This window comes from Amblyraja radiata, chromosome 3 (assembly GCF_010909765.2).
Source record: "Amblyraja radiata isolate CabotCenter1 chromosome 3, sAmbRad1.1.pri, whole genome shotgun sequence".
Taxonomy (NCBI): Eukaryota; Metazoa; Chordata; class Chondrichthyes; order Rajiformes; family Rajidae; genus Amblyraja; species Amblyraja radiata.
The window spans coordinates 42,059,067-42,079,099 of record NC_045958.1 but is presented as its reverse complement, the minus strand read 5'-3'; the positions used below and the strand labels follow the sequence as shown (position 1 = coordinate 42,079,099).

Genomic DNA, 20,033 nt, shown 5'->3' with positions numbered 1-20,033 from the left:
AGACAGAAATCGGGGATTCCAAGCTGCAGGAGTTTCAACCGATCCAACACGGGAGTTTCGATTGACCCGACGCAGAGGCTTCGACTGCCGGAGCTTCGATCCCCCCCCCGACTGCGGATGGTTCGACTGCCATGACCGCGGGAGAATAAAGAGGGAGGAGTTTGGACCTTATTGCCTTCCATCACAGTGAGGAACGTGGGGAATCTGCTGTGGTGGATGTTTATGTTAACTTTTATGTGGTTGTGTGTGTCTTGTTGCGTTTTGTTTAGTATGGCTGTATGTAAATTCAAATTTCACTGTACCTTAATTGGTACATGTGAAAATAAACTGATCTTTACCTTGAGATTGTGCCTATGGTTGTACTACGGACTTTGGTTTTGCACTTTTACTGTTGTCTAATATTACATATTAACTGATTGTATTTTTAATTATCATAAGTTATCTGCATTTTATTACTTTTACAAGCTTGTCTAGTTGCAGCAATATAAGAATTTAATTTAATCTCCGCTCAGTCCGTCTCAACCTACCTGATCTCCCGGTGGCTCAGCACTTCAATTCCCACTCCCATTACCAATCTGACCTCTCTGTCCTGGGCCTCCTCCATTTTCAGAGTGAGGCCAAGAGCAAATTGGAGGAACAGCACCTCATATTTCACTTGGGTAGTTTACACCCCAGCAGTATGAACAATGACTTCTCTAACTTCAGATAGCCCTTGCTTTCTCTCTCCATCCCCTTCCCATTCACAGTTCTCCCACTAGTCTACTGTCTCCGACTACATTCTATCTTTGTCCCATCCCCTCCCCTGAAATCAGTCTGAAGAAGAGTCTCAACCTGAAACATCGCCCATTCCTTCTCTCTGCCTCACCCGCTTGAGTAATTCCAGCATGTTGTGTCTACCATAAGAATGTAATTGTTCTGTTGACAGTACATATGACAATTAAACACTCTGGCCTCTCTTAAAGTAGATTACTGGCCACTATCACATTGCTGTTTTATCAGGCTAACTGCACACAAGTTAGCCGCTGCATTTCCTATGCCACGGCACTGACTGCACTTCAAAGGCATTTCATTGATCTAAGCATTTAAAACTTCAAAGTTGCAAAAGGCATCACATAAATGCAAATCGTGCAATTATTTCTAGTCCAGGTCATTTAATGTTGCCAGTTTAATAATGAAGATTTTTTTTCTTTTTACTCACAATATTCTTTGTTCTATGTCTGTTAATTTTTAACATTTGGATCATGTAATGGTGGAATGCAACATCCTTCTAAATTTCCTTTTACCTCCATCCTGTTGGGGTTCAGCACAATTTTCACCGCTCATTAGAACCAAAGAATCGTTTGGGGCCCAAATCGATGCTTGCCAAGTTGCCATAGCTACTGGAGGTTCCTGACATGGAAATAATGCTCTGTTGTTTATAGGGGATCCTGCTGTATATACACACGGTCTGAAACACAACAAAAATGAACTATTACTCTATACTCCTTTTACGCGAGAACTTGTTTTATCATCGTGTCACTTATTTGGCCTTGGAGCAATAATTGAAAGATTTCAACTATCAGTCAGAGGATCATTTGACCAGGGGGCAAGACAAGTTAGGAGTGAGTACCATGGAGTCAAAGGCATACAGTGCAGAAACAAGCCCCTTTACCCACCAAATCCATGGCAACCATCAGAAACTTTAACACCACAGGGTTGTTGGGGAAACAGGAGATTAAAAAATAATTTTGAAAAGGGTGGGGAAAGAGAATCCTATAGAGATGATAGTATGTCTTTCCCTGTTCTATACACAAGGAAGACCATGACCCAACATGCTGTTCAGAAGTAGGGAGTGAGCCAGCAAAGTTGGTCAATGTGCCATGGTGCTGATTGTTGGGCAGCCAGCAAGGTGGGCTTGAGCTAGGTTCAACGGTCTCCGTTGACTGAACCCAATTGTTGGAGAAAGGGAACCATAGACAAAGAAACTCATTGAGCAAGAAGGTGGCAAAGCCTGAAAGGCATCATGTTGTATTAGGAAAGAACCACAGAGGGGGAGCAGCGAGAGTCTGAATCAGTGAGAGTCCGATTCAGAATAAATCTGAAGAAGGGACTCGAACCGAAACGTCACCCAACCTTTCTCCCCAGAGATGCTGCCTGACCCGCTGAGTTACTCCACCATTTTGTGTCTATCATGTTGTATTCGATAGTTTGAAGAAACACACTTAGTACAGGAGTCGAAATACAATTCTGTTTAAGAAGTAAAGGTACCGTGGTAGCAGATGAAACAACAGTTAAATTTACAGTTCTATTCAGGCAAGTAAGTGTCCAATGACACTGTCCCTCTATTGTCATAGACAAGATTAGTAAAGACCAAGGATTAAATCAAGACTGCAACCTTGGCCAACATGTAGTACTCTTAGTTTGATTCAAAACCTGATGGGTTTTTAACCTCATTTCAGCATGTGAACAAATTTAAAGATGGCACTTGCATGCAGTACATAGTGATTACTGAATTGCTGAAAAAAACCTTTCAGGCACGTTATTCAATGGTACTTTATTGTCACATGTACCTAGGTATAGTGAAATTAGTTTTTTGCATACGATTCAGTAAAAGTCTTACTTACTATACATAAGAACAGTCATACTTACATACAAGAGTGCAAGGATAGTAGATTACACTGAAGCAGTACACAAGAGTCGCCACGTTTCCAGCAACATTTTGCATCCTTCAAGTTTCAAAGTTCTTTAAAAAGTAGAGTCGTAATTTGGCTTTAAAGGCCTGTTGCCCTGGCGGCAGCACCGGGTTGGTGGAGCAGGAGTCTGCCTGACCCAGGGATGTTGTCACTGTCGTCCATCGCTCCATGTTGCTGCAGGAAATCCTGCTCAATCCTTCACTTGAACATAACGAGCCAGATGTAGCTCAAACCAGGCTCACCATCTACATTCACCTTCAACATCACATGCATGGAACCCCCTCACACCTTCTCCTTTGCTTGCTAATGCGCTCATCATTTTCAGCAGCTATCTCAATCCAGCTCGGGGCCTGGCTGTCGAGGCCATCTTCTGGCAGCAGATCCCAAGCCCCTAATCAATCCCTGATGGCCTATTAACAGCTGGCTGTGTCATGGATATTGAAGACAAAAACAGTACAAAGGACCCGAGTGGTGAAACAATGATTTTAAAACAGCTTAAATATTAGAAACCAATTAAAACCGAGGGAAAACAAAGACAAATAAAACAAATCGCTTGTATTTTTAAATCAAGGTCAGTGATCTTGATTTACATTAATTAGTAACTGGTTGAATATTTACTTAACCCGAGAATGAGAAGAACCTGAAGAAATCCAATTAATTTTATAACAAAAACACCTTTGCTTGATAATTACTTTTTATTAACATCAGCATCAGTATCACATTCAAACCTTGAGCAATCAACACACATGTAAATATTGCTGCTTTGAACTTTTAAAGAGAAACATTTTGATTGAATGAATGAATAAGTTTATTGGCCAAGTATTCACATACAAGGAATTTGCCTTGGTGCTCCGCCCGCAAGTGACATGACAAGTGACAGTTAAGAATGATACATAAAACATTAACAATAAAACATTGTTGATTAAACATGTGAATTATATAAAATACCAGAGCAAAAGGAGGCTACAGATTTTTGGTTATTGAGTAGACACATAGACATAGAAACATAGAAAATAGGTGCAGGAGTAGGCCATTTGGCCCTTCGAGCCTACACTGCCATTCAATATGATCATCCAACTTAGTATCCTGTACCTGCCTTCTCTCCATACCCCCTTGATCCCTTTTGCCACAAGGGCCACATCTAACTCCCTCTTAAATATAGCCAATTAACTGGCCTCAACTACCTTCTGCTCTCTCGTTGGTTCCTCTACGTTGGTTTAAAAAACTATCCCGCATACTTTCCAAGAAATCCTCTTCTTCAGCACCCCTGCCAATTTGATTCACCCAATCTATATGTAGATTGAAGTCACCCATTATAACTGTTTTACCTTTGTTGCACGCATTTCTAATTTCCTGTTTGATGCCATCCCCAACTCCACTACTACTGTTAGGTGGCCTGTACAAAACACCCACTAGTGTTTTCTGCCCCTTAGTGTTTCGCAGCTCTACCCATATCGGTTCCATATCCTCCAAGCTAATGTCCTTCCTTTCTATTGCGTTAATCTCCTCTCTAACCAGCAACGCTACCCCACCTCCTTGTCCTTTCTGTCTATCCCTCCTGAATATTGAATATCCCTGGATGTTCAGCTCCCAGCCTTGGTCACCCTAGAGCCATGTCTCCGTGATCCCAACTATATCATAATCATTAATAGCTATCTGCACATTCAACTCATCCACCTTATTACGAATGCTCCTTGCATTGAGACACAAAGCCTTCAGGCTTGTTTTTACAACGCTCTTACCCCTTATACAATTATGTATGAAATTTGCCCTTTTTGATTTTTGCCCTGGATTTGTCTGCCTGCCACTTTTACTTTTCACCTTGCTACCTATTGCTTCTACCCTCATTTTACACCCCTCTGTCTCTCTGCTCACACATTTAACAACCCCACCACCTCTTATTCTCTGTTTATTTTTATTTTTTTCTTCTTTCCCCCATACATGTTGGGTCTGAGTGCTTCCCTCCTCTGCCTCCTGCCTCACACACTGTCTACTAGCTTTCTCTATTTGAGTCCCTCCCCCCAACCTTTCTAGTTTAAAGTCTCCGCAGTAGCCTTTGCAAATCTCCCCGCCAGGATATTGGTCCCGCTTGGGTTCAAGTGCAACCTGTCCTTTTTGTACAGGTCCCACCTTCCACAAAAGAGGTCCTAATGATCCAGAAACTTGAATCCCTGCCCTCTGCACCAGTCCTTCAGCCACGCATTTATCCTCCACCTCGCTCCATTCCTACTCTCACTGTCGCGTGGCACAGGCAGTAATCCCGAGATTGTTACCTTTGCGGTCCTTCTACTTAACGCTCCTCCTAACTCCCTAAATTCTCCTTTCAGGACCTCTTCTCTTTTTCTACCTATGTCATTGGTACCTATATGTACCACGACCTCGGGCTCCTCTCCCTCCCATTTCAGGATATCTTGGACACATTCAGACACATCCCTGACCCTGGCACCAGGGAGGCAAACTACCATCCGGGTCTCCAGACTGCGTCCACAGAATCGCCTATCTGACCCCCTAACTATAGAGTCCCCTATTACTACTGCCCTCCTCTTCTTTTTCTTACCCTTCTGAGCAACAGGGCCGGTCTCTGTACCGGAGGCCCTGCCGCTGTTGCTACCCCCAGGTAGGCTGTCCACCCCAACAGTACTCAAACAGGAGTACTTATTGTCAAGGTGTACAGACACTGGGGTACTCTCTAGTCCCTGCCTCTGCCCCATGCCCCTCTTAACCATGACCCACTTGACTGCCTCCTGTGGTATTGGAGTGACCACCTCTCTGTAACTCCTCTCAATGACTTCCTCGCTCTCCCTGACCAGACGGAGGTCATCGAGCTGCTGCTCCAGGTTCCTAATACGGTCCCTTAGGAGCCCCATCTCAACGCACCTGGCGCAGATGTGGACGTCTGGAAGGCTATCAGATTCCTTGACCTCCCACATCTGACATCCAGAACAGTAAACTGCCCTGGCACTCATACTCCCCTCTTACCTAGGATACAATACAAAGTACAATACAAAGTACAATACAATACAGTACAATCTGCTACAATACAATACAATCAGCAGTAGAGCTACTACTCGTCGAAAAAAGCTGTTTTTATGTTTGGCTGTGGCAGCTTTGACAGTCTGGTCACCTTCCATTCGGCCCTACGAGCCAGCACCGCCATTCAATGTGATCATGGCTGATTATCCACAATCAGTACCCCGTTCCTGCCTTCTCCCCATATCCCCCGACTCCACTATCTTTAAGAGCCCTATCTAGCTCTCTCTTGAAAGTATCCAGAGAGCCGATCTTACATAGTTACATATGGTCTTACTGCAAGTATTTAGGAAAGCTAATGGAATGATGTGGTTTGTTGCAAGAGGGAAATAATACAAAAGAGAGGTTGTGTTTTAGTTACTTAAAGGCATAAGCGAGACCACATCTGGTGTACCGTGTACACTGTTGATCTCAATCATGTAAGAATGTGATTGTATTGGTCATTTTCAGACAACGTTTGTTGAGAAAACATAGAATGGTTCAGTTGTTTTGCGATGAAAAAGATGAATAAAGATACATTTGTATCCACTGGAATTTAGAAGAGTGGGAGATTTGATTGAAACATACAAGGTCTTGAGGCATGTTGACAGGATGAGAGAAAATGTTTCCTCTTGTGGGAGGATTTAGAAGTAGGGAGTGACTTTTTATCTATGAGGATGCTCATTTAAAGCAAATTAGAGAGTAGAGGGGGAAACATTGTCCGGTCCTCGAGATTTCCGGCTTTTCTGTCTTCTGAAAAGCCTCTCCACCTCCTCTATTTTTTTTTGATGATTGAGAAGTGATATTGTGCAGCACGGAGGGTGTGGGTAATTGGGTGTGAAGTGGTGATTGGAGAGGGGTGGGTGGGAAAAGGTCCAGTCTTTTCAGACTGGAATCTTGCTTTAAGTAGGTGTGGTAAATGGGGAGGAGTGGGTGCAGAAGGGTCCATTCTTTGCAGACTGGGATCTGGCTGTGTTTGTTGGGGGGGGGGGGGGGGGGGGGGGGGGGAGGGTAACCAGGGTTACATTTCTGCTTGTCAAGCCTGCAGTAGAACTCATTCAGGTCGTTGGTCAGCTGACGATTGTCCAAAGAGCGGGGGGCTTTCCTCTTGTAGTTGGTGATTTCTTGCAAGCCCTTCCAAATTGAAGAAGAGTCACTAGCTGAGAACTTGCTCCTCAACTTCTCAGAGTACCTTTCCTTGGCAGCTCCGATTCCTCTTCTCAGCTTGTACTTGGCCTGCCTGTAGAGGTCTGCATCCCCACTCCTGTAGGCCTCCTCTTTAACTGTCAGAGCTGTCTGAGTTCTTCAGTAAACCAGGGCTTGTTGATGTTGAACGGGTCAGAGTCCTAGTTGGAATGCAACTGTCCTCACAAAAGCTGACATATGATGATACAGTGTCTGTATACTCATCGAGGCTTGTGGTTGCTTCCCTGAACACATTCCAATCCATGCAGTTCCTTAAATGGAGCAGTAAATGCACAATATAAACAATGCCCCCAGTGATGTGACCACCTAGGGTCAGTAACAAAAAAAACTTCTCAATGGCAATACACTACATTATTTTAAAAGATTCCAACCCATGAGTTAATTTCATATTTACAATATTTATAACAAATTAGCTGCACTATCTTCATTCTACTTCAATTCAAACTCTCATGATCACTGGTCCCACATGAATAGAAAATAGGACAGGATGAGATATTAAATTAACCTGGTTCTGTCCTAATGCAGATCATTACGTAACTGAGCACACTGCCAAGCCGCATCAATCTGTGTCATTTATCCTTCAATGCTCAACTACCACACGTTCAGCTTTATAGAACATGTATGTTAAGCAACTGAACTGGAGTACCAAGGAATAACAGACAATGTAAACATGTCGCTTGAATCAGTTGATTATCACATCACTTGGTAAAATAAATAATCTTACTTTCCACTGTCAAAAAGATTGTAATATTTACCATTCAAGCTCAATGATAAAGTTATAATTGTTCAATGAAAGCAAGGTATCAAACATTACAAAGCCACAGGGCGAAAGACTAGTCTTTCTTCTTTGAAATAGAGATTATGAATATATTCTTGCTGCCATATGTGGAAACAGTCAAAAGTCTGTCCAGTTCCTAAGCAGCATGCAGCCAGAGGATAAAACCATCCAGTTTGTATTTAAATTGACAGCTTCACCAAGAATTATCATAAAATAAATGGCATTGGTAAGCAGAAAATATGGCATTGTGGAGGGAACAAACCTAATGGCTAGGGCTAAGTCACACTTGGGTGAGCTTCTCTCTGCTCCTAACTAAGCTAACATTAGCTACACAAAATGGAAAGTCTTATTTGCAATTGCTAATATTCTTCACCTTGAGATACATGAAACGGAGAAAGCAGAAAGCAAAGTCACAGGAAAAGTATGCCGTTCAGAATTCCTCTTCTTTCAACAAAATGGAGACCAGTTCCAGTTAAGAACTATGGCAAGGTTTTAAACAGAGTTGCACGATGAACATAATTACAACCAGCACCATGCACACTAAACTCACACATGCAAGCTCTGAAGAATCAAGACAGCAAAACATGTTATGTCTCAGCCCATCTGCTATCCAACCAAGCCTGTGAATGCAATTGATATTATGAGGAATTTGTGTCAATGTTATACTATAATTGGCAATGCATCAGTACTTGCCAAAGACTGTTACATTAAATTTCCTGTATTATTTGTCAAATAAATTTAAAGAGTTAAGCAACCCATCATATTTTAAAGACATCTTAATTTTAAAAAAAATCTTAAAAGAAAAAGGTGATCCTTTAAGGATTGTTAAAATAAATAGCAATGTGCTGAATGGATAATAAATGCCTTACCTCATACACACATTATCTTCCGATATTTTTTTAAATACAGCCTGTGCTCTGCATCATTAAGTGATCAATTACAGTACCCAAAACATCATATGTCACAGATTATAATTCAGTTACAAGTTTTAAAGAATCATGCATTCAAAAGTAACCAACCTGCCAACTTGATCCTTCGTCCATTTCACTGAACCACCTTCTGGCTTTGTTTCGTACCAGATCCTTAATACTCGAGGAAAGTCTTTAGGACTTTGTACTCCTGGTTTCTTTATTTTCAGGCTCCACATGTCAGTTTGAAACTGGAGCTCACTATAGCCAGGTGCTTCGCTGCACTGCATGTAATAATTATGTTGCTCCTGCCAGTCTTCTGCTGCTAAACCTAGAATCGCATCCAATATGCTACTCTGGAGATCATTCTGCAGCCCGTGAGAATAAATGCCATCTTCTGGCTTGATCATGTCTATTCGGATCAATTTGTCAATACCTGCTGTAGCAACAACATTCACTTCCTCCACTTTATTCACCACAAGATCGCAACAATCCAGCACCAGCACAAAATCATCCCCATCACCACAGTGCTCCCTTGTACCAGAAATCCCTCCAGCCCACTCATTGTTGCTATGGTTACAACTATTAACATTGGTAACTCTGCCATCACCGTAGTTAGCTAGATTGCTCATCTTATCTTTGCATGCACAAGCGAGACTGCATGAAGGTCCGAGTTGCCCAGTTTCAAGAGATCCCTGCAATGAAGGGTGCCGACCTGCTCCCTCGGCATTGGCTGGTTTGTTGTACACTTTGCTGGTTTCGAGGAAAAGGACAATGGTACCGTTGATGACTTCCCTGTCGAAATTAACTGCAAGATCTAGCACGTAATGTCTGACGAGCATAAAACTAGTATTGGCCATGAGAGGAAGGTCATCTTTGTTGGGGTCAAGAGTTGACTCTGTATTTTCATTCATAGCTGGAACAAAGGAGCAATAGTCCAGTCAACATTTAAAAATGCAAATACCAGTAATGCTCCAGTGTGATAAGTATTTCCTGATTCTTTTTTAAGTAACAAAAAAGGGTTCTTGTAAATTGATCCTGGGTTCTAGCTTCATAGGTGTCTTTAAACCTGTGTGCACAAAGAAACCAAAAGTTACAAAGCGTGCATCAAAAACACTAATTTCGAAACTGTCCCTATTGTCATCGAGCGAACTCTATTCTGTTTTCCTCATACTCCATTGATTGACCCTCTGCCTTTACACCCGTAACTACAAGATCACCTGTACGCACTGGCTCCATGCTGGAACACTTTCTCATCCACTCCCTACGATATAAGATCTTTGCTACACACTGGGAGCAATTAATCACATATCTTTTGGACGTTGGAGGAAGCCGGAACACAGGGAGAACGTGCAAACTCCGCACAGACAGCCCCGAGGTTGGAGTCAAACCTGGATCTCTGGCGCTGTGCGGCAATAGGGTGATTTCACTAAAGGTCACTGGAGCGTAGATCCGCACCCACGTGACCGAAAATTTTAACTGGAGTACATGCGTCACTTCCGGTACATGTTAGTGAATGGGAAAACACGCACTTTCACACCCGTTAAAAACATCGAAAAAAAAAAAGATAGAAACTAAGGTAAATTCAAGAGGGAGCTGAAGGGGCAACAACAGCGGAAGTTGTTAGCGGACATTTGCCGTGGAGATTTAAAGATCGAAAATATCGGGGATTATCGCATTTGCTCGCTGCATTTCATCAAAAGTAAGGCATTATTGACTTTTTATCTTTATTCATTTGTTATATGAAAAGTATTAAAAGTTAAAAATCCGTCAGTAAAATTGCAAAATCGCCCATGGTTCTCAGGTGGGTTTTAACATGCAAAATGAAAATGCTTCTGAAGCTCCATTTACCATTTAAATAATCGTAAACTATCAATGCGTTTTGAAATAAATTTTACTGAGATGCAAGCTAAGGAATGGGATAATTGTCAGCTGTTAGTTGGACAAAAGCAGGACATTTTATTATTTGCCAAAATATATTTCTCAATGTTTCTTGTTTAAAGCCTGCACAATCATCCAAACTACTTATTTATTTATTTATCATCTAATAACAGACAAGCCTGCAGCATGGAATGATGACAACAATCCTGATTGGGCACCCACTGTGAGCAGGATAGACAATGTGCACAAGAACGCCATCAACTTGCAGAGCTATAGATGCTTGAGCTGCAACCAAATCTGCTTTAATACTCTCTTCTTGTTGCATGTGCATGGCGTTCTTGTGCACATTGTCTATCCTGCTCACAGTGGGTGCCCAATCAGGATTGTTGACATCATTCCATGCTGCAGGCTTGTCTGTTATTAGATGATAAATAAATAAATAAGTAGTTTGGGTGATTGTGCAGGCTTTAAACAAGAAACATTGAGAAATATATTTTGGCAAATAATAAAATGTCCTGCTTTTGTCCAACTAACAGCTGACAATTATCCCATTCCTTAGCTTGCATCTCAGTAAAATTTATTTCAAAACGCATTGATAGTTTACGATTATTTAAATGGTAAATGGAGCTTCAGAAGCATTTTCATTTTGCATGTTAAAACCCACCTGAGAACCATGGGCGATTTTGCAATTTTACTGACGGATTTTTAACTTTTAATACTTTTCATATAACAAATGAATAAAGATAAAAAGTCAATAATGCCTTACTTTTGATGAAATGCAGCGAGCAAACGCGATAATTCCCGATATTTTGGATCTTTAAATCTCCACGGCAAATGTCCGCTAACAACTTCCGCTGTTTTTACACCTTCAGCTTCCTCTTGAATTTACCTTAGTTTCTATCTTTTTTTTTAACTGTAAATTTAGGTAGCTGCGCCTCACGGTCAGCCCGACTGGCACAGTTAATTGCAGCTCAAAAACTGGCCGTTTTCGATGTTTTTAACGGGTGTGAAAATGCGTGTTTTCCCATTCACTAACATGTACCGGAAGTGACGCATGTACTCCAGTTAAAATTTTCGGTCACGTGGGTGCGGATCTACGCTCCAATGACCTTTAGTGAAATCACCCTATAGCAGCGCCTTTGTGCCGCACGGGTCTGTGCGAGGGTGGATTTGCGGGCTGCTGCAGGATCTTTTCAGGGCCGAGCAGGGTATTTCCCCGAGGATTTGGGAGTTCGGCGGGATGGGAACGAATACACTTCCTGCGCCTGCTTGCTCTCCTACCGCAGTCATTTCTGTGATCCTCGCCCACAAACTATTTTGGTTCATTTCCGACTGACGTAAAATTGGGGTTACAAGCAGTTCTCAAGAATGGAATGTTTCATAAGGCAGAGACTGCCTTTATGTTTAAATGAGATCCTGTATTTAGGACTGGATATTCGGTCAGCAAAAGGGCCACATCATTTCACGTACTACTAAATAAAAACGTTTAAAACAGCTGAAGGAAATTACGTTTAAACCTAATTGTGCTTGTCCTAAACTGATTAAATTCACTCTAAAAGTAAAGAATCACTAAATAAAATACCAAATCAAATTGACTAAAACAGTAATGATCAACATATAAAAAACAATTGTTATAGTCCACAAATCTGTTCAACGGTGCAGCAACTGCATTGGAAATGTGGAAATATTATTTTATCCACAACTTCTTTTATAAAAAGGAGAGCTGGCAATTCGAAACACAACCGTTTATACTCTGTTTAATGAGGTCAAAACTTTCTGCTAATTGTATTGGGTGTTAACTCTGCAGTGGAGATGGAGATCCCACAAAGGGGGAATGAGCAGGTGGACCTCATAGCAAAGGAGAGTTTAAGAAGAGAAATAGATATCCATGTATTATTGGGGTGAGTGGAACTGAGAGAAATAATTAAAGAGGGCTTAACAAAAGAATGGCAGAGAGGATGGGAAATGGAAGTCAGGGGTAGACACTACTTTTCTATACAATCTGAAGTTAGGAAAATATGTTTCTGTACATCTCTGTCCCGTAGGGACTCAGTTAAACTGTGTAGATTGAGGTTGGGACACTGTGGGTTAAATTACTATTTGTGCATTGTAGGGAAAAATGTTTCTGGCTTGTGTGAATGTGAGAGTAATGAGACAGTTAAGCATGTTTTCCTAGAATGTAAAAAGTACATGGTAGAAAGAAAAGTATTGTTTGTTAGACTGACAGGACTTGGAGTTGAGGCTTTTTCTGTTTCATCTTTGTTTGGACAGTGAGAAACATCAACTGATATCCAGGGCTGTTCTTCAATTCCTGCAAGTTACAGGACTGTATGTAAGAATTTAGTTCAAACTTTGACCTGTGGAGGGCAGTAATACGCTTAGCAGCGTCTACACTGCCGGAATCCTACAAGAAGAAGAAGTAGAGATCCCACAGGACGGTGGTTCTACAGAGTCCAGAGGAAAGTGGGAGAAATGAGATGTGCAGGAAAAAACAGAAAAGAGGAGACAGTAATTTCAAGAATCAGATTTGGACGCACTGGTCTGAACAGTACACTTTTTATAATAGGCAAGCATAATACAGGCAGATGTGAATACTGTGGGCAAGAAGAGACAATAGAGCATGTCATTATACATTGTGAGAGGTATGAGGAAGAAAGAAGACAAATGAGTGAACGATTCAGAAAAGAAAAAGTACAATTTGATTTAATAGATATTTTACAAAAGAATTCATATAAGTGCTATCAAATCCTATTGCTTTTTCTCAGGGTAACCAATTTGTTCGGAAAGATATAGGTTATTAGTATATAAGTTACAATGTTATTTGATCCATACTCCATACCAGTTGGTGGCGGTAATGCACTAAAAAGTTGTTTGCCAACCGCCAAAAAAAACTACATAGAAGAAGTCGATATCCCACAGATTGGAGGAACGGGCAGCATCTGTGGGTAGTGTCTCGACTATCCTCCACCTCCACAGATGCTGCCCGACCCACTGAGTTTCCCCCAGCACTGGTTTTTGCTCCAGTCATTGGATAAGTTAACTGTTACCATAACCTTTTGCTAGGAGCAGTGTACTTGCCCGAGACACAATTACTTTATGCAGACACATCCGTGATGTTAGCAACCCATGGCAGCGCCACTTCGTGGCATTAGGTAGTTCTACTCGTGTACATTTCCAGGGCAGGATATTCTTCTTGTATATCCAAGCGGACTTGTTGTGCACACTAACATTTCAATATTATGTATTTTGCATGAAATAAACACTACCAGTAGAATACACTATCGTCTATTATTAGAGGAAACTGAAAACATTTCCAACGAGATATTGCAACGTGAGTGTTGCATTGCGCATATCCTCACTTTTTATTCTTGGTTTTAAAGTTACAAACAATCCAGCGTTGTTAACAAAAGTCTACGTTGATAATCCCGGAAGGGTAGGGGGCGCCCTGAGGCCGGCATCGAGCGCCGCTGTTGTTGCTTCGGTCACTGACCTGATTAACGTGATTGCAACAACAATGAGCTCCCGCCCATGGGGCGGCTGCTGGGTCCCGCCGCCCACCCTCTCTCACACACACACCTCCCGCTCCACGCATTCCCCGTCATCACTCCGCGTCCCGACCAGGAAGCCCTTACGCCTGGCAGCAGAATATGGAGGAGGAGGGGAGAGGTGAAAGTGCAGTTTGCGGGGTGTGGTAAGGCATTGGAAACGAATGCTACTCCTATTCACAGGGCAATGAATGCAGAGAACGCTGGTGATGCTCAGCAGGTCAGGTAGCATCGAGGGAGGGAAAGAGAAGGAACGTTTCTGGGCAATCACCCTTCACTGTTGACTAATCTGTACAGGAGCCCACATCGAGAACACCACAGATGCAGTAGATGAGGTTAGAGGAGGACTTTCGATGTCCCTGGATGGAGTCGAGGGAGAAGGTGTGAGGGCAGGTGGTTGCACTTGCACCTCCTGCAGTTGTATGGGGAAAGTACCTGGGGAAGCGGTGGTTTGGACGAGAAGGGATGAGTGACCCAAGGAATCGTGGATGGAGCAGTCTCTGCGGAAGGCAGAGAGGGGTGGAGATGGAAGATGTGATTAGTGGTGGGATCACTTAGGAGCAGACGGAGATGTCGGAGGATAATGTGTTGGATGCGGAGGCTGGGTGGGGTGAAAGATGAGGACTGGGAAACTCTGCCCTGGTCGCATCTGGGGGGGAGCGAGAGCAGGACTACATGACGCCGAGGAGACACAAGTGAGGATCCCATCCATGGGAGAAGGGCAGGAAGCCACGTTCCTTGAAGAATGACAACATCTCGGATGTCCTAGTATGGAACATTTCACTTTGGGAGCACATGTGTAAAGACGGAGGAATTGAGAGCAGGATAAGAATCTTTGCATGAGGCAGAGTGGGTAGTCCAGATAGCTGTGGGAGTCTGTAGATTTGTAATAGAGATAGTGAAATCAAGAAAGCGGAGAGAGGTGTCCAAGGTAGTCCAGGTTAAGTTGAGGGCAGGGTGGAAGTGGTGAATGTAAAAGTTAATAAATAATAATGGTCATCTCTGGAATATGTTACATTTTGGGTCTGAACTCTTCTTCAGTTGGTGCGGTGGGGAAGAAAGCTAGAAGAGAGGAGGGGCAGGACAAAGCCTGGCAAGTACTAGGTGAAGAGTAAACCACTTAATACATCTGCATCTTTTACACACATTTTGGAGTGGAACTTAGAAAAAGCACAAATAAATTTGTACCTCAATTATTAGTCTGACTATGCAACTGAAACCAAATGCAAGTACTGAAGAGGTACATCAATGTGAGTAGATCAGAAAATTTAAATTTAAACAGCTAGGCAAATATTTTAGGTTGTATTTTATAGCAGCATGAAATGCAATAACTGCAAAATAACTATAATTACCACAGATGTGATATTATTTTATTATAAATGTGTAACATTGTTCAGGATTGTGTGAACCACTATCTTTGGGCTGTGTGCATTGTGCAATCTTACAATAGACAATAGGTGCAAGAGTAGGCCATTCAGCCCTCGAGCCATTCAATGTGATCATGGCTGATCAACCCCAATCAGTACCCCGTTCCTGCCTTCTCCCCATATCCCCTGACTCCGCTATCTTTAAGAGCCCCATCTAGCTCTCTCTTGAAAGTATCCAGAGAACCGGCCTCCACCGCCCTCTGAGGCAGAGAATTCCACAGACTCACAACTCTTTGTGTGAAAATGTGTTTCCTCATCTCCGTTCTAAATTAGGAGATTAGTGGGCAACATTAGGGCACATGGCATTGGGGTAGAGTGCTGACATGATTAGAAAATTGGTTGGCAGACAGGAAACAAAGAGTAGGGATTAACAGGTCCCTTACAGAATGGCAGGCAGTAACTAGAGGGGTACCGCAAGGCTCGGTGCTGGGACCGCAGCTTTTTACAATATACATCAATGATTTAGGTGAAGGGATTCAAAGTAACATTAGCAATTTTGCAGATGACACAAAGCTGGGTGACAGTGTGAACTGTGAGGAGGATGCTATGAGAATGCAGGGTGACTTGGACAGGTGGGTGAGTGGGCAGATGCACGGCAGTTGCAGTTTAATGTGGATAAATGTGAGGTTATCCACTTTGGTAGCAAAAACAGGAAGGCAGATTATTATCTAAATGGTCTTTCCAGGTGCGGCAGAGGTTCACCTGCACCTCCTCCAACCTCATGTATTGCATCCGCTGCTCTAGGTGTCAGCTGCTCTACATCGGTGAGACCAAGCGTAGGCTTGGCGATCGCTTCGCCCAACACCTCCCGGTGGCTCAGCACTTCAACCCCCCCTCCCATTCCGAATCCGACCTTTCTGTCCTGGGCCTCCTCCATGGCCAGAGTGAGGCCCACCGTAAATTGGAGGAGCAGAACCTCATATTTTGCCTGGGTAGTTTACACCCCAGCGGTATGAACATTGACTTCTCCAATTTCAGGTAGTCCCTGCTTTCTCCTTCTTTCCACACCCCTTCCCAGCTGTCCCACAGCCCACTGTCTCCGCCACTTCCTTTCTTCTTCCCCCCCCCCACCCCCACATCAGTCTGAAGAAGGGTCTCGACCCGAAACGTCGCCTATTTCCTTCGCTCCATAGATGCTGAGTTTCTCCAGCATTTTTGTCTACCTTTGATTTTTCAGCAGTTGCAGTTCCTTCTTAAACATTATCTAAGTGGTGTCAAGTTGGGAAAAGGGGAAGTACAATGGGATCTGGGGGTCCTTGTTCATCATTCAATGAAAGTAAGCATGCAGGTACAGCAGGCATTGAAGAAAGCGAATGGCATGTAGGCCTTCATAACAAGAGGAGTTGAGTATAGGAGCAAAGAGGTCCCTCTGCAGTTGTAAGGGCCCTAGTGAGACCACACCTGGAGTATTGTGTGCAGTTTTGGTCCCCTAATTTGAGGAAGGACATTCTTGCTATTGAGGGAGTGCAGCTTAGGTTTGCAAGGTTAATTCACGGGATGGCGGGACTGTCATATGCTGAGAGAATGGAGCGGCTGGGCTTGTATACTCTGGAGTTTAGAAGGATGAGAGGGTATCTTATTGAAACATATAAGATTATTCAGGGTTTGGACACACTAGAGGCAGGAAACATGTTCCCGAAGTTGGGGGAGTCCAGAACCAGGGGCCACAGTTTAAGAATAAGGGGTAAGCCATTTAGAACAGAGATGAGGAAACACTTTTTCACACAGAGAGTTTTGAGTCTGTGGAATTCTCTGCCTCAGAGGACGGTGGAGGCAGGTTCTCTGGATGCTTTCAGGAGAGGGCTAGATAGGGCTCTTAAAAATAGCGGAGTCGGGGGATATGGGGAGAAGGCAGGAACGGGGTACTGATTGGGGATGGTCAGCCATGATCACATTGAATGGCGGTGCTGGCTCGAAGGGCCAAATGGCCTACTCCTGCGTCTATTGTCTATTGACCAACAAACACTCTTGACTCAACCTTTCATGACATTTTTCATTTCTGACAAAGTGATTTGCCAATGGATCTGATCTGCTGAGTGATCCAACATGGCCACCCTATAATACCTAAATATAATTGCAAATCTAAACTGTGTCTTTAAAGAAGCTACAGTTACAACAATATGCAGCAATATAAAAAACTGCCCAGGAGCATCCTGTCTTCAAAAAGTACACATTTAATCTGGCCATTACAGCTCTTTCAGTTTACTCTCAATCAGCAACAAAGTGATGAGAGGTATTACCGACAGTACAATCAAGTGGGATTTAGACATTGACAACATCTCACTAGTGCTTATATTTCCAAGACCATTCCATAGTCAGCATGACCTTGTGGCTGGAATATTGTGCCCAACAAATTTGATTGCATTTCTTGAAAAGGTGACAAAGCAAATTGACGAAGGCAGGGCAGTAGATGTTGTCTACAAGCTCTACAAACAATAAACAATTACTTGCAACTGCAGGAGATGCAACACCTGTCCCTATAGCTCCTCCCTCGACTCCGTCCAAGGACCCCAACAGTGCTTTCAGGTGAAGCAGAGGTTCACTTGCACCTCCTCCAACCTCATCTATTGTTGCCAATGTTCTGGGTGTGGACTCCTATATATCGGCGAGACCAAGCACAGACAGGGTGATCATTTCGCTGAACACCTTCGCTCAGTCCTTCTGGTCCTAAACACTTTAACTCCCCCTCCCGTTCCCATACTGACCTTTCTGTCCTGGGCTTCCTCCATTGTCATTATGAGGCCAAATGTAAATTGCACGAACAGCACCTCATATTTCGCTTGGGCAGTTTCCAACCCAGCAGTATGAATATTGATTTCTCTATGCAAGTAACCCCTCGTTTCTGATGAATCTGAGGAAGGACATTCTTGCCGTAGAGGGAGTACAGAGAAGGTTCACCAGACTGATTCCTGGGATGTCAGGACTTTCATATGAAGAAAGACTGGATAGACTCGGCTTGTACTCGCTAGAATTTAGAAGATTGAGGGGGGATCTTATAGAAACTTACAAAATTCTTAAGGGGTTGGACATCCTAGATGCAGGAAGATTGTTCCCGATGTTGGGGAAGTCCAGAACAAGGGGTCACAGTTTAAGGATAAAGGGGAAATCTTTTAGGGCTGAGATGAGAAAAACATTTTTCACACAGAGAGTGGTGAATCTCTGGAATTCTCAACCACAGAATGTAGATGAGGCCAGTTAATTGGCTATATTTAAGAGGGAGTTAGATGTGGCCCTTGTGGCTAAAGGGATCAGGGGGTATGGAGAGAAAGCAGGTACAGGATACTGAGTTGGATGATCAGCCATGATCATATTGAATGGCGGTGCAGGCTCAAAGGGCCGAACGGCCTACTCCTGCACCTATTTTCTACGTTTCTATGTTTCCCTCTCCCACACTAGTTCTCTAACTAGTTTCACTGTTCTCCTGATGAATTTTACTGTTTGTATGCCTTGTTGTCACCTTCCCCTCAGCCAACAATGAACCATTGTATATTTCCTTGATCATCGGCTGCTTTGATCTGTCCTTTTCATACTTTACATGGTCTTTGTACCCATCATATCTCTAGTTTACCTCTCCCCTGACTCTCAGTCCGAAGAAGGGTCTCAACCTGAAAACTCACCCATTCCTTCTCCCCTTCTCTTTGATATAAATGAATGAATGAATGAATGAATGAATAAGTTTATTGGCCAAGTATGTACACATACAAGGAATTTGCCTTGGTGCTCCGCTCGCAAGTAATAACACGCAATTCCTCTGAAACAATTAATATATATGTTAGGAATTATTCAGGGGTTATATAACTCAAAAACATCCTGTAGTCTTTGACAGTATAGTACAGAAGGGAAACAAGGAGGTGTGAATTATCACGTTATTGATCCATTAACCATTTTTGAAAGCACTGAAATTGTGGAATTTTAATGACTGAGATGCTCCTGTAAACTACATAGAAATTTTTGCTTGGGATAAGGGTTCCATACTAATGGTTAGTTATATCTTGTATTGGAGGGGTTCTTTATTTTGAAAGAATAAACTGATTGAGGAAGATATAAACGTTTCTAGGGTCGTAATTGTTATGTAAATAATCTCCTTCTGGAAGATGAGGCAATCAACAGCTGATACATAAGAGGCTGTGGTTAAAATAAGAAAACTCCCTTCACAATTCCCATTAGAGTCAGTATTATAATGTGGGAGGTAGAGCAGTCCATTTGATTAGAACCAATTATTTATTTAATGTAAACCGAAAATGATGGAAAAACTCACCAGGTCAAGCAGCATCAAAGGAAAAAGAACCAGTTAATGTTTCAGGTCTGGGACTCTTCATCAGAAATGTGAAAGTGACAAATTAGTCTAGGTAGCAGAGAAGCATCATTTTCATAATTTGTTTTGATCATTTTGCCTGAGTTGTTGGATTCCACGTTATCGTGTACCACCTGACCACCACCTTGAAGTGAAATGCCTTTTTTGTGTCTACGGTTTAAACCAGAATCTGCATTTCCTTCTTACACATTTCCTACAGTAAATCATTTTACTACTGGCATAGGAAGGAACCAGATGCTGGTTTAAACCGAAGATAGACACAAAATGCTGGAATAACTCGGAGGGTACTACT

At 42.7% G+C, this 20,033-nt stretch overlaps 2 protein-coding genes across 9 annotated transcripts in view; one reads left to right on the top strand and one right to left on the bottom strand.

Moving 5' to 3' along the window:
• LOC116970959 (aminopeptidase O (putative)) overlaps positions 1-20,033 on the bottom strand; it is a 205,734-nt gene that overhangs the window by 182,374 nt on the left and 3,327 nt on the right. For 4 of the 8 annotated variants that reach the window (XM_033017690.1, XM_033017694.1, XM_033017695.1 and 1 more), the window contains exons 2-3: positions 8,685-9,642; positions 1,284-1,447 (exon numbers count right to left, since the gene is read on the bottom strand). In XM_033017690.1, coding sequence (XP_032873581.1) covers positions 1,284-1,447; positions 8,685-9,487 — 967 coding nt within the window. In that variant the 5' untranslated portion in view covers positions 9,488-9,642. The other 4 variants (XM_033017691.1, XM_033017692.1, XM_033017693.1 and 1 more) reach the window with 4 other exon arrangements.
• The window catches only part of LOC116970962 (fructose-1,6-bisphosphatase 1-like), a 29,471-nt gene continuing 23,484 nt past the window's right edge, over positions 14,047-20,033 (top strand). Inside the window, exon 1 of the mRNA XM_033017702.1 lies at positions 14,047-14,145. Within this exon, the coding sequence (XP_032873593.1) occupies positions 14,102-14,145 (44 nt within the window). The 5' untranslated portion in view covers positions 14,047-14,101. The remainder of the gene's footprint in view (positions 14,146-20,033) is intronic.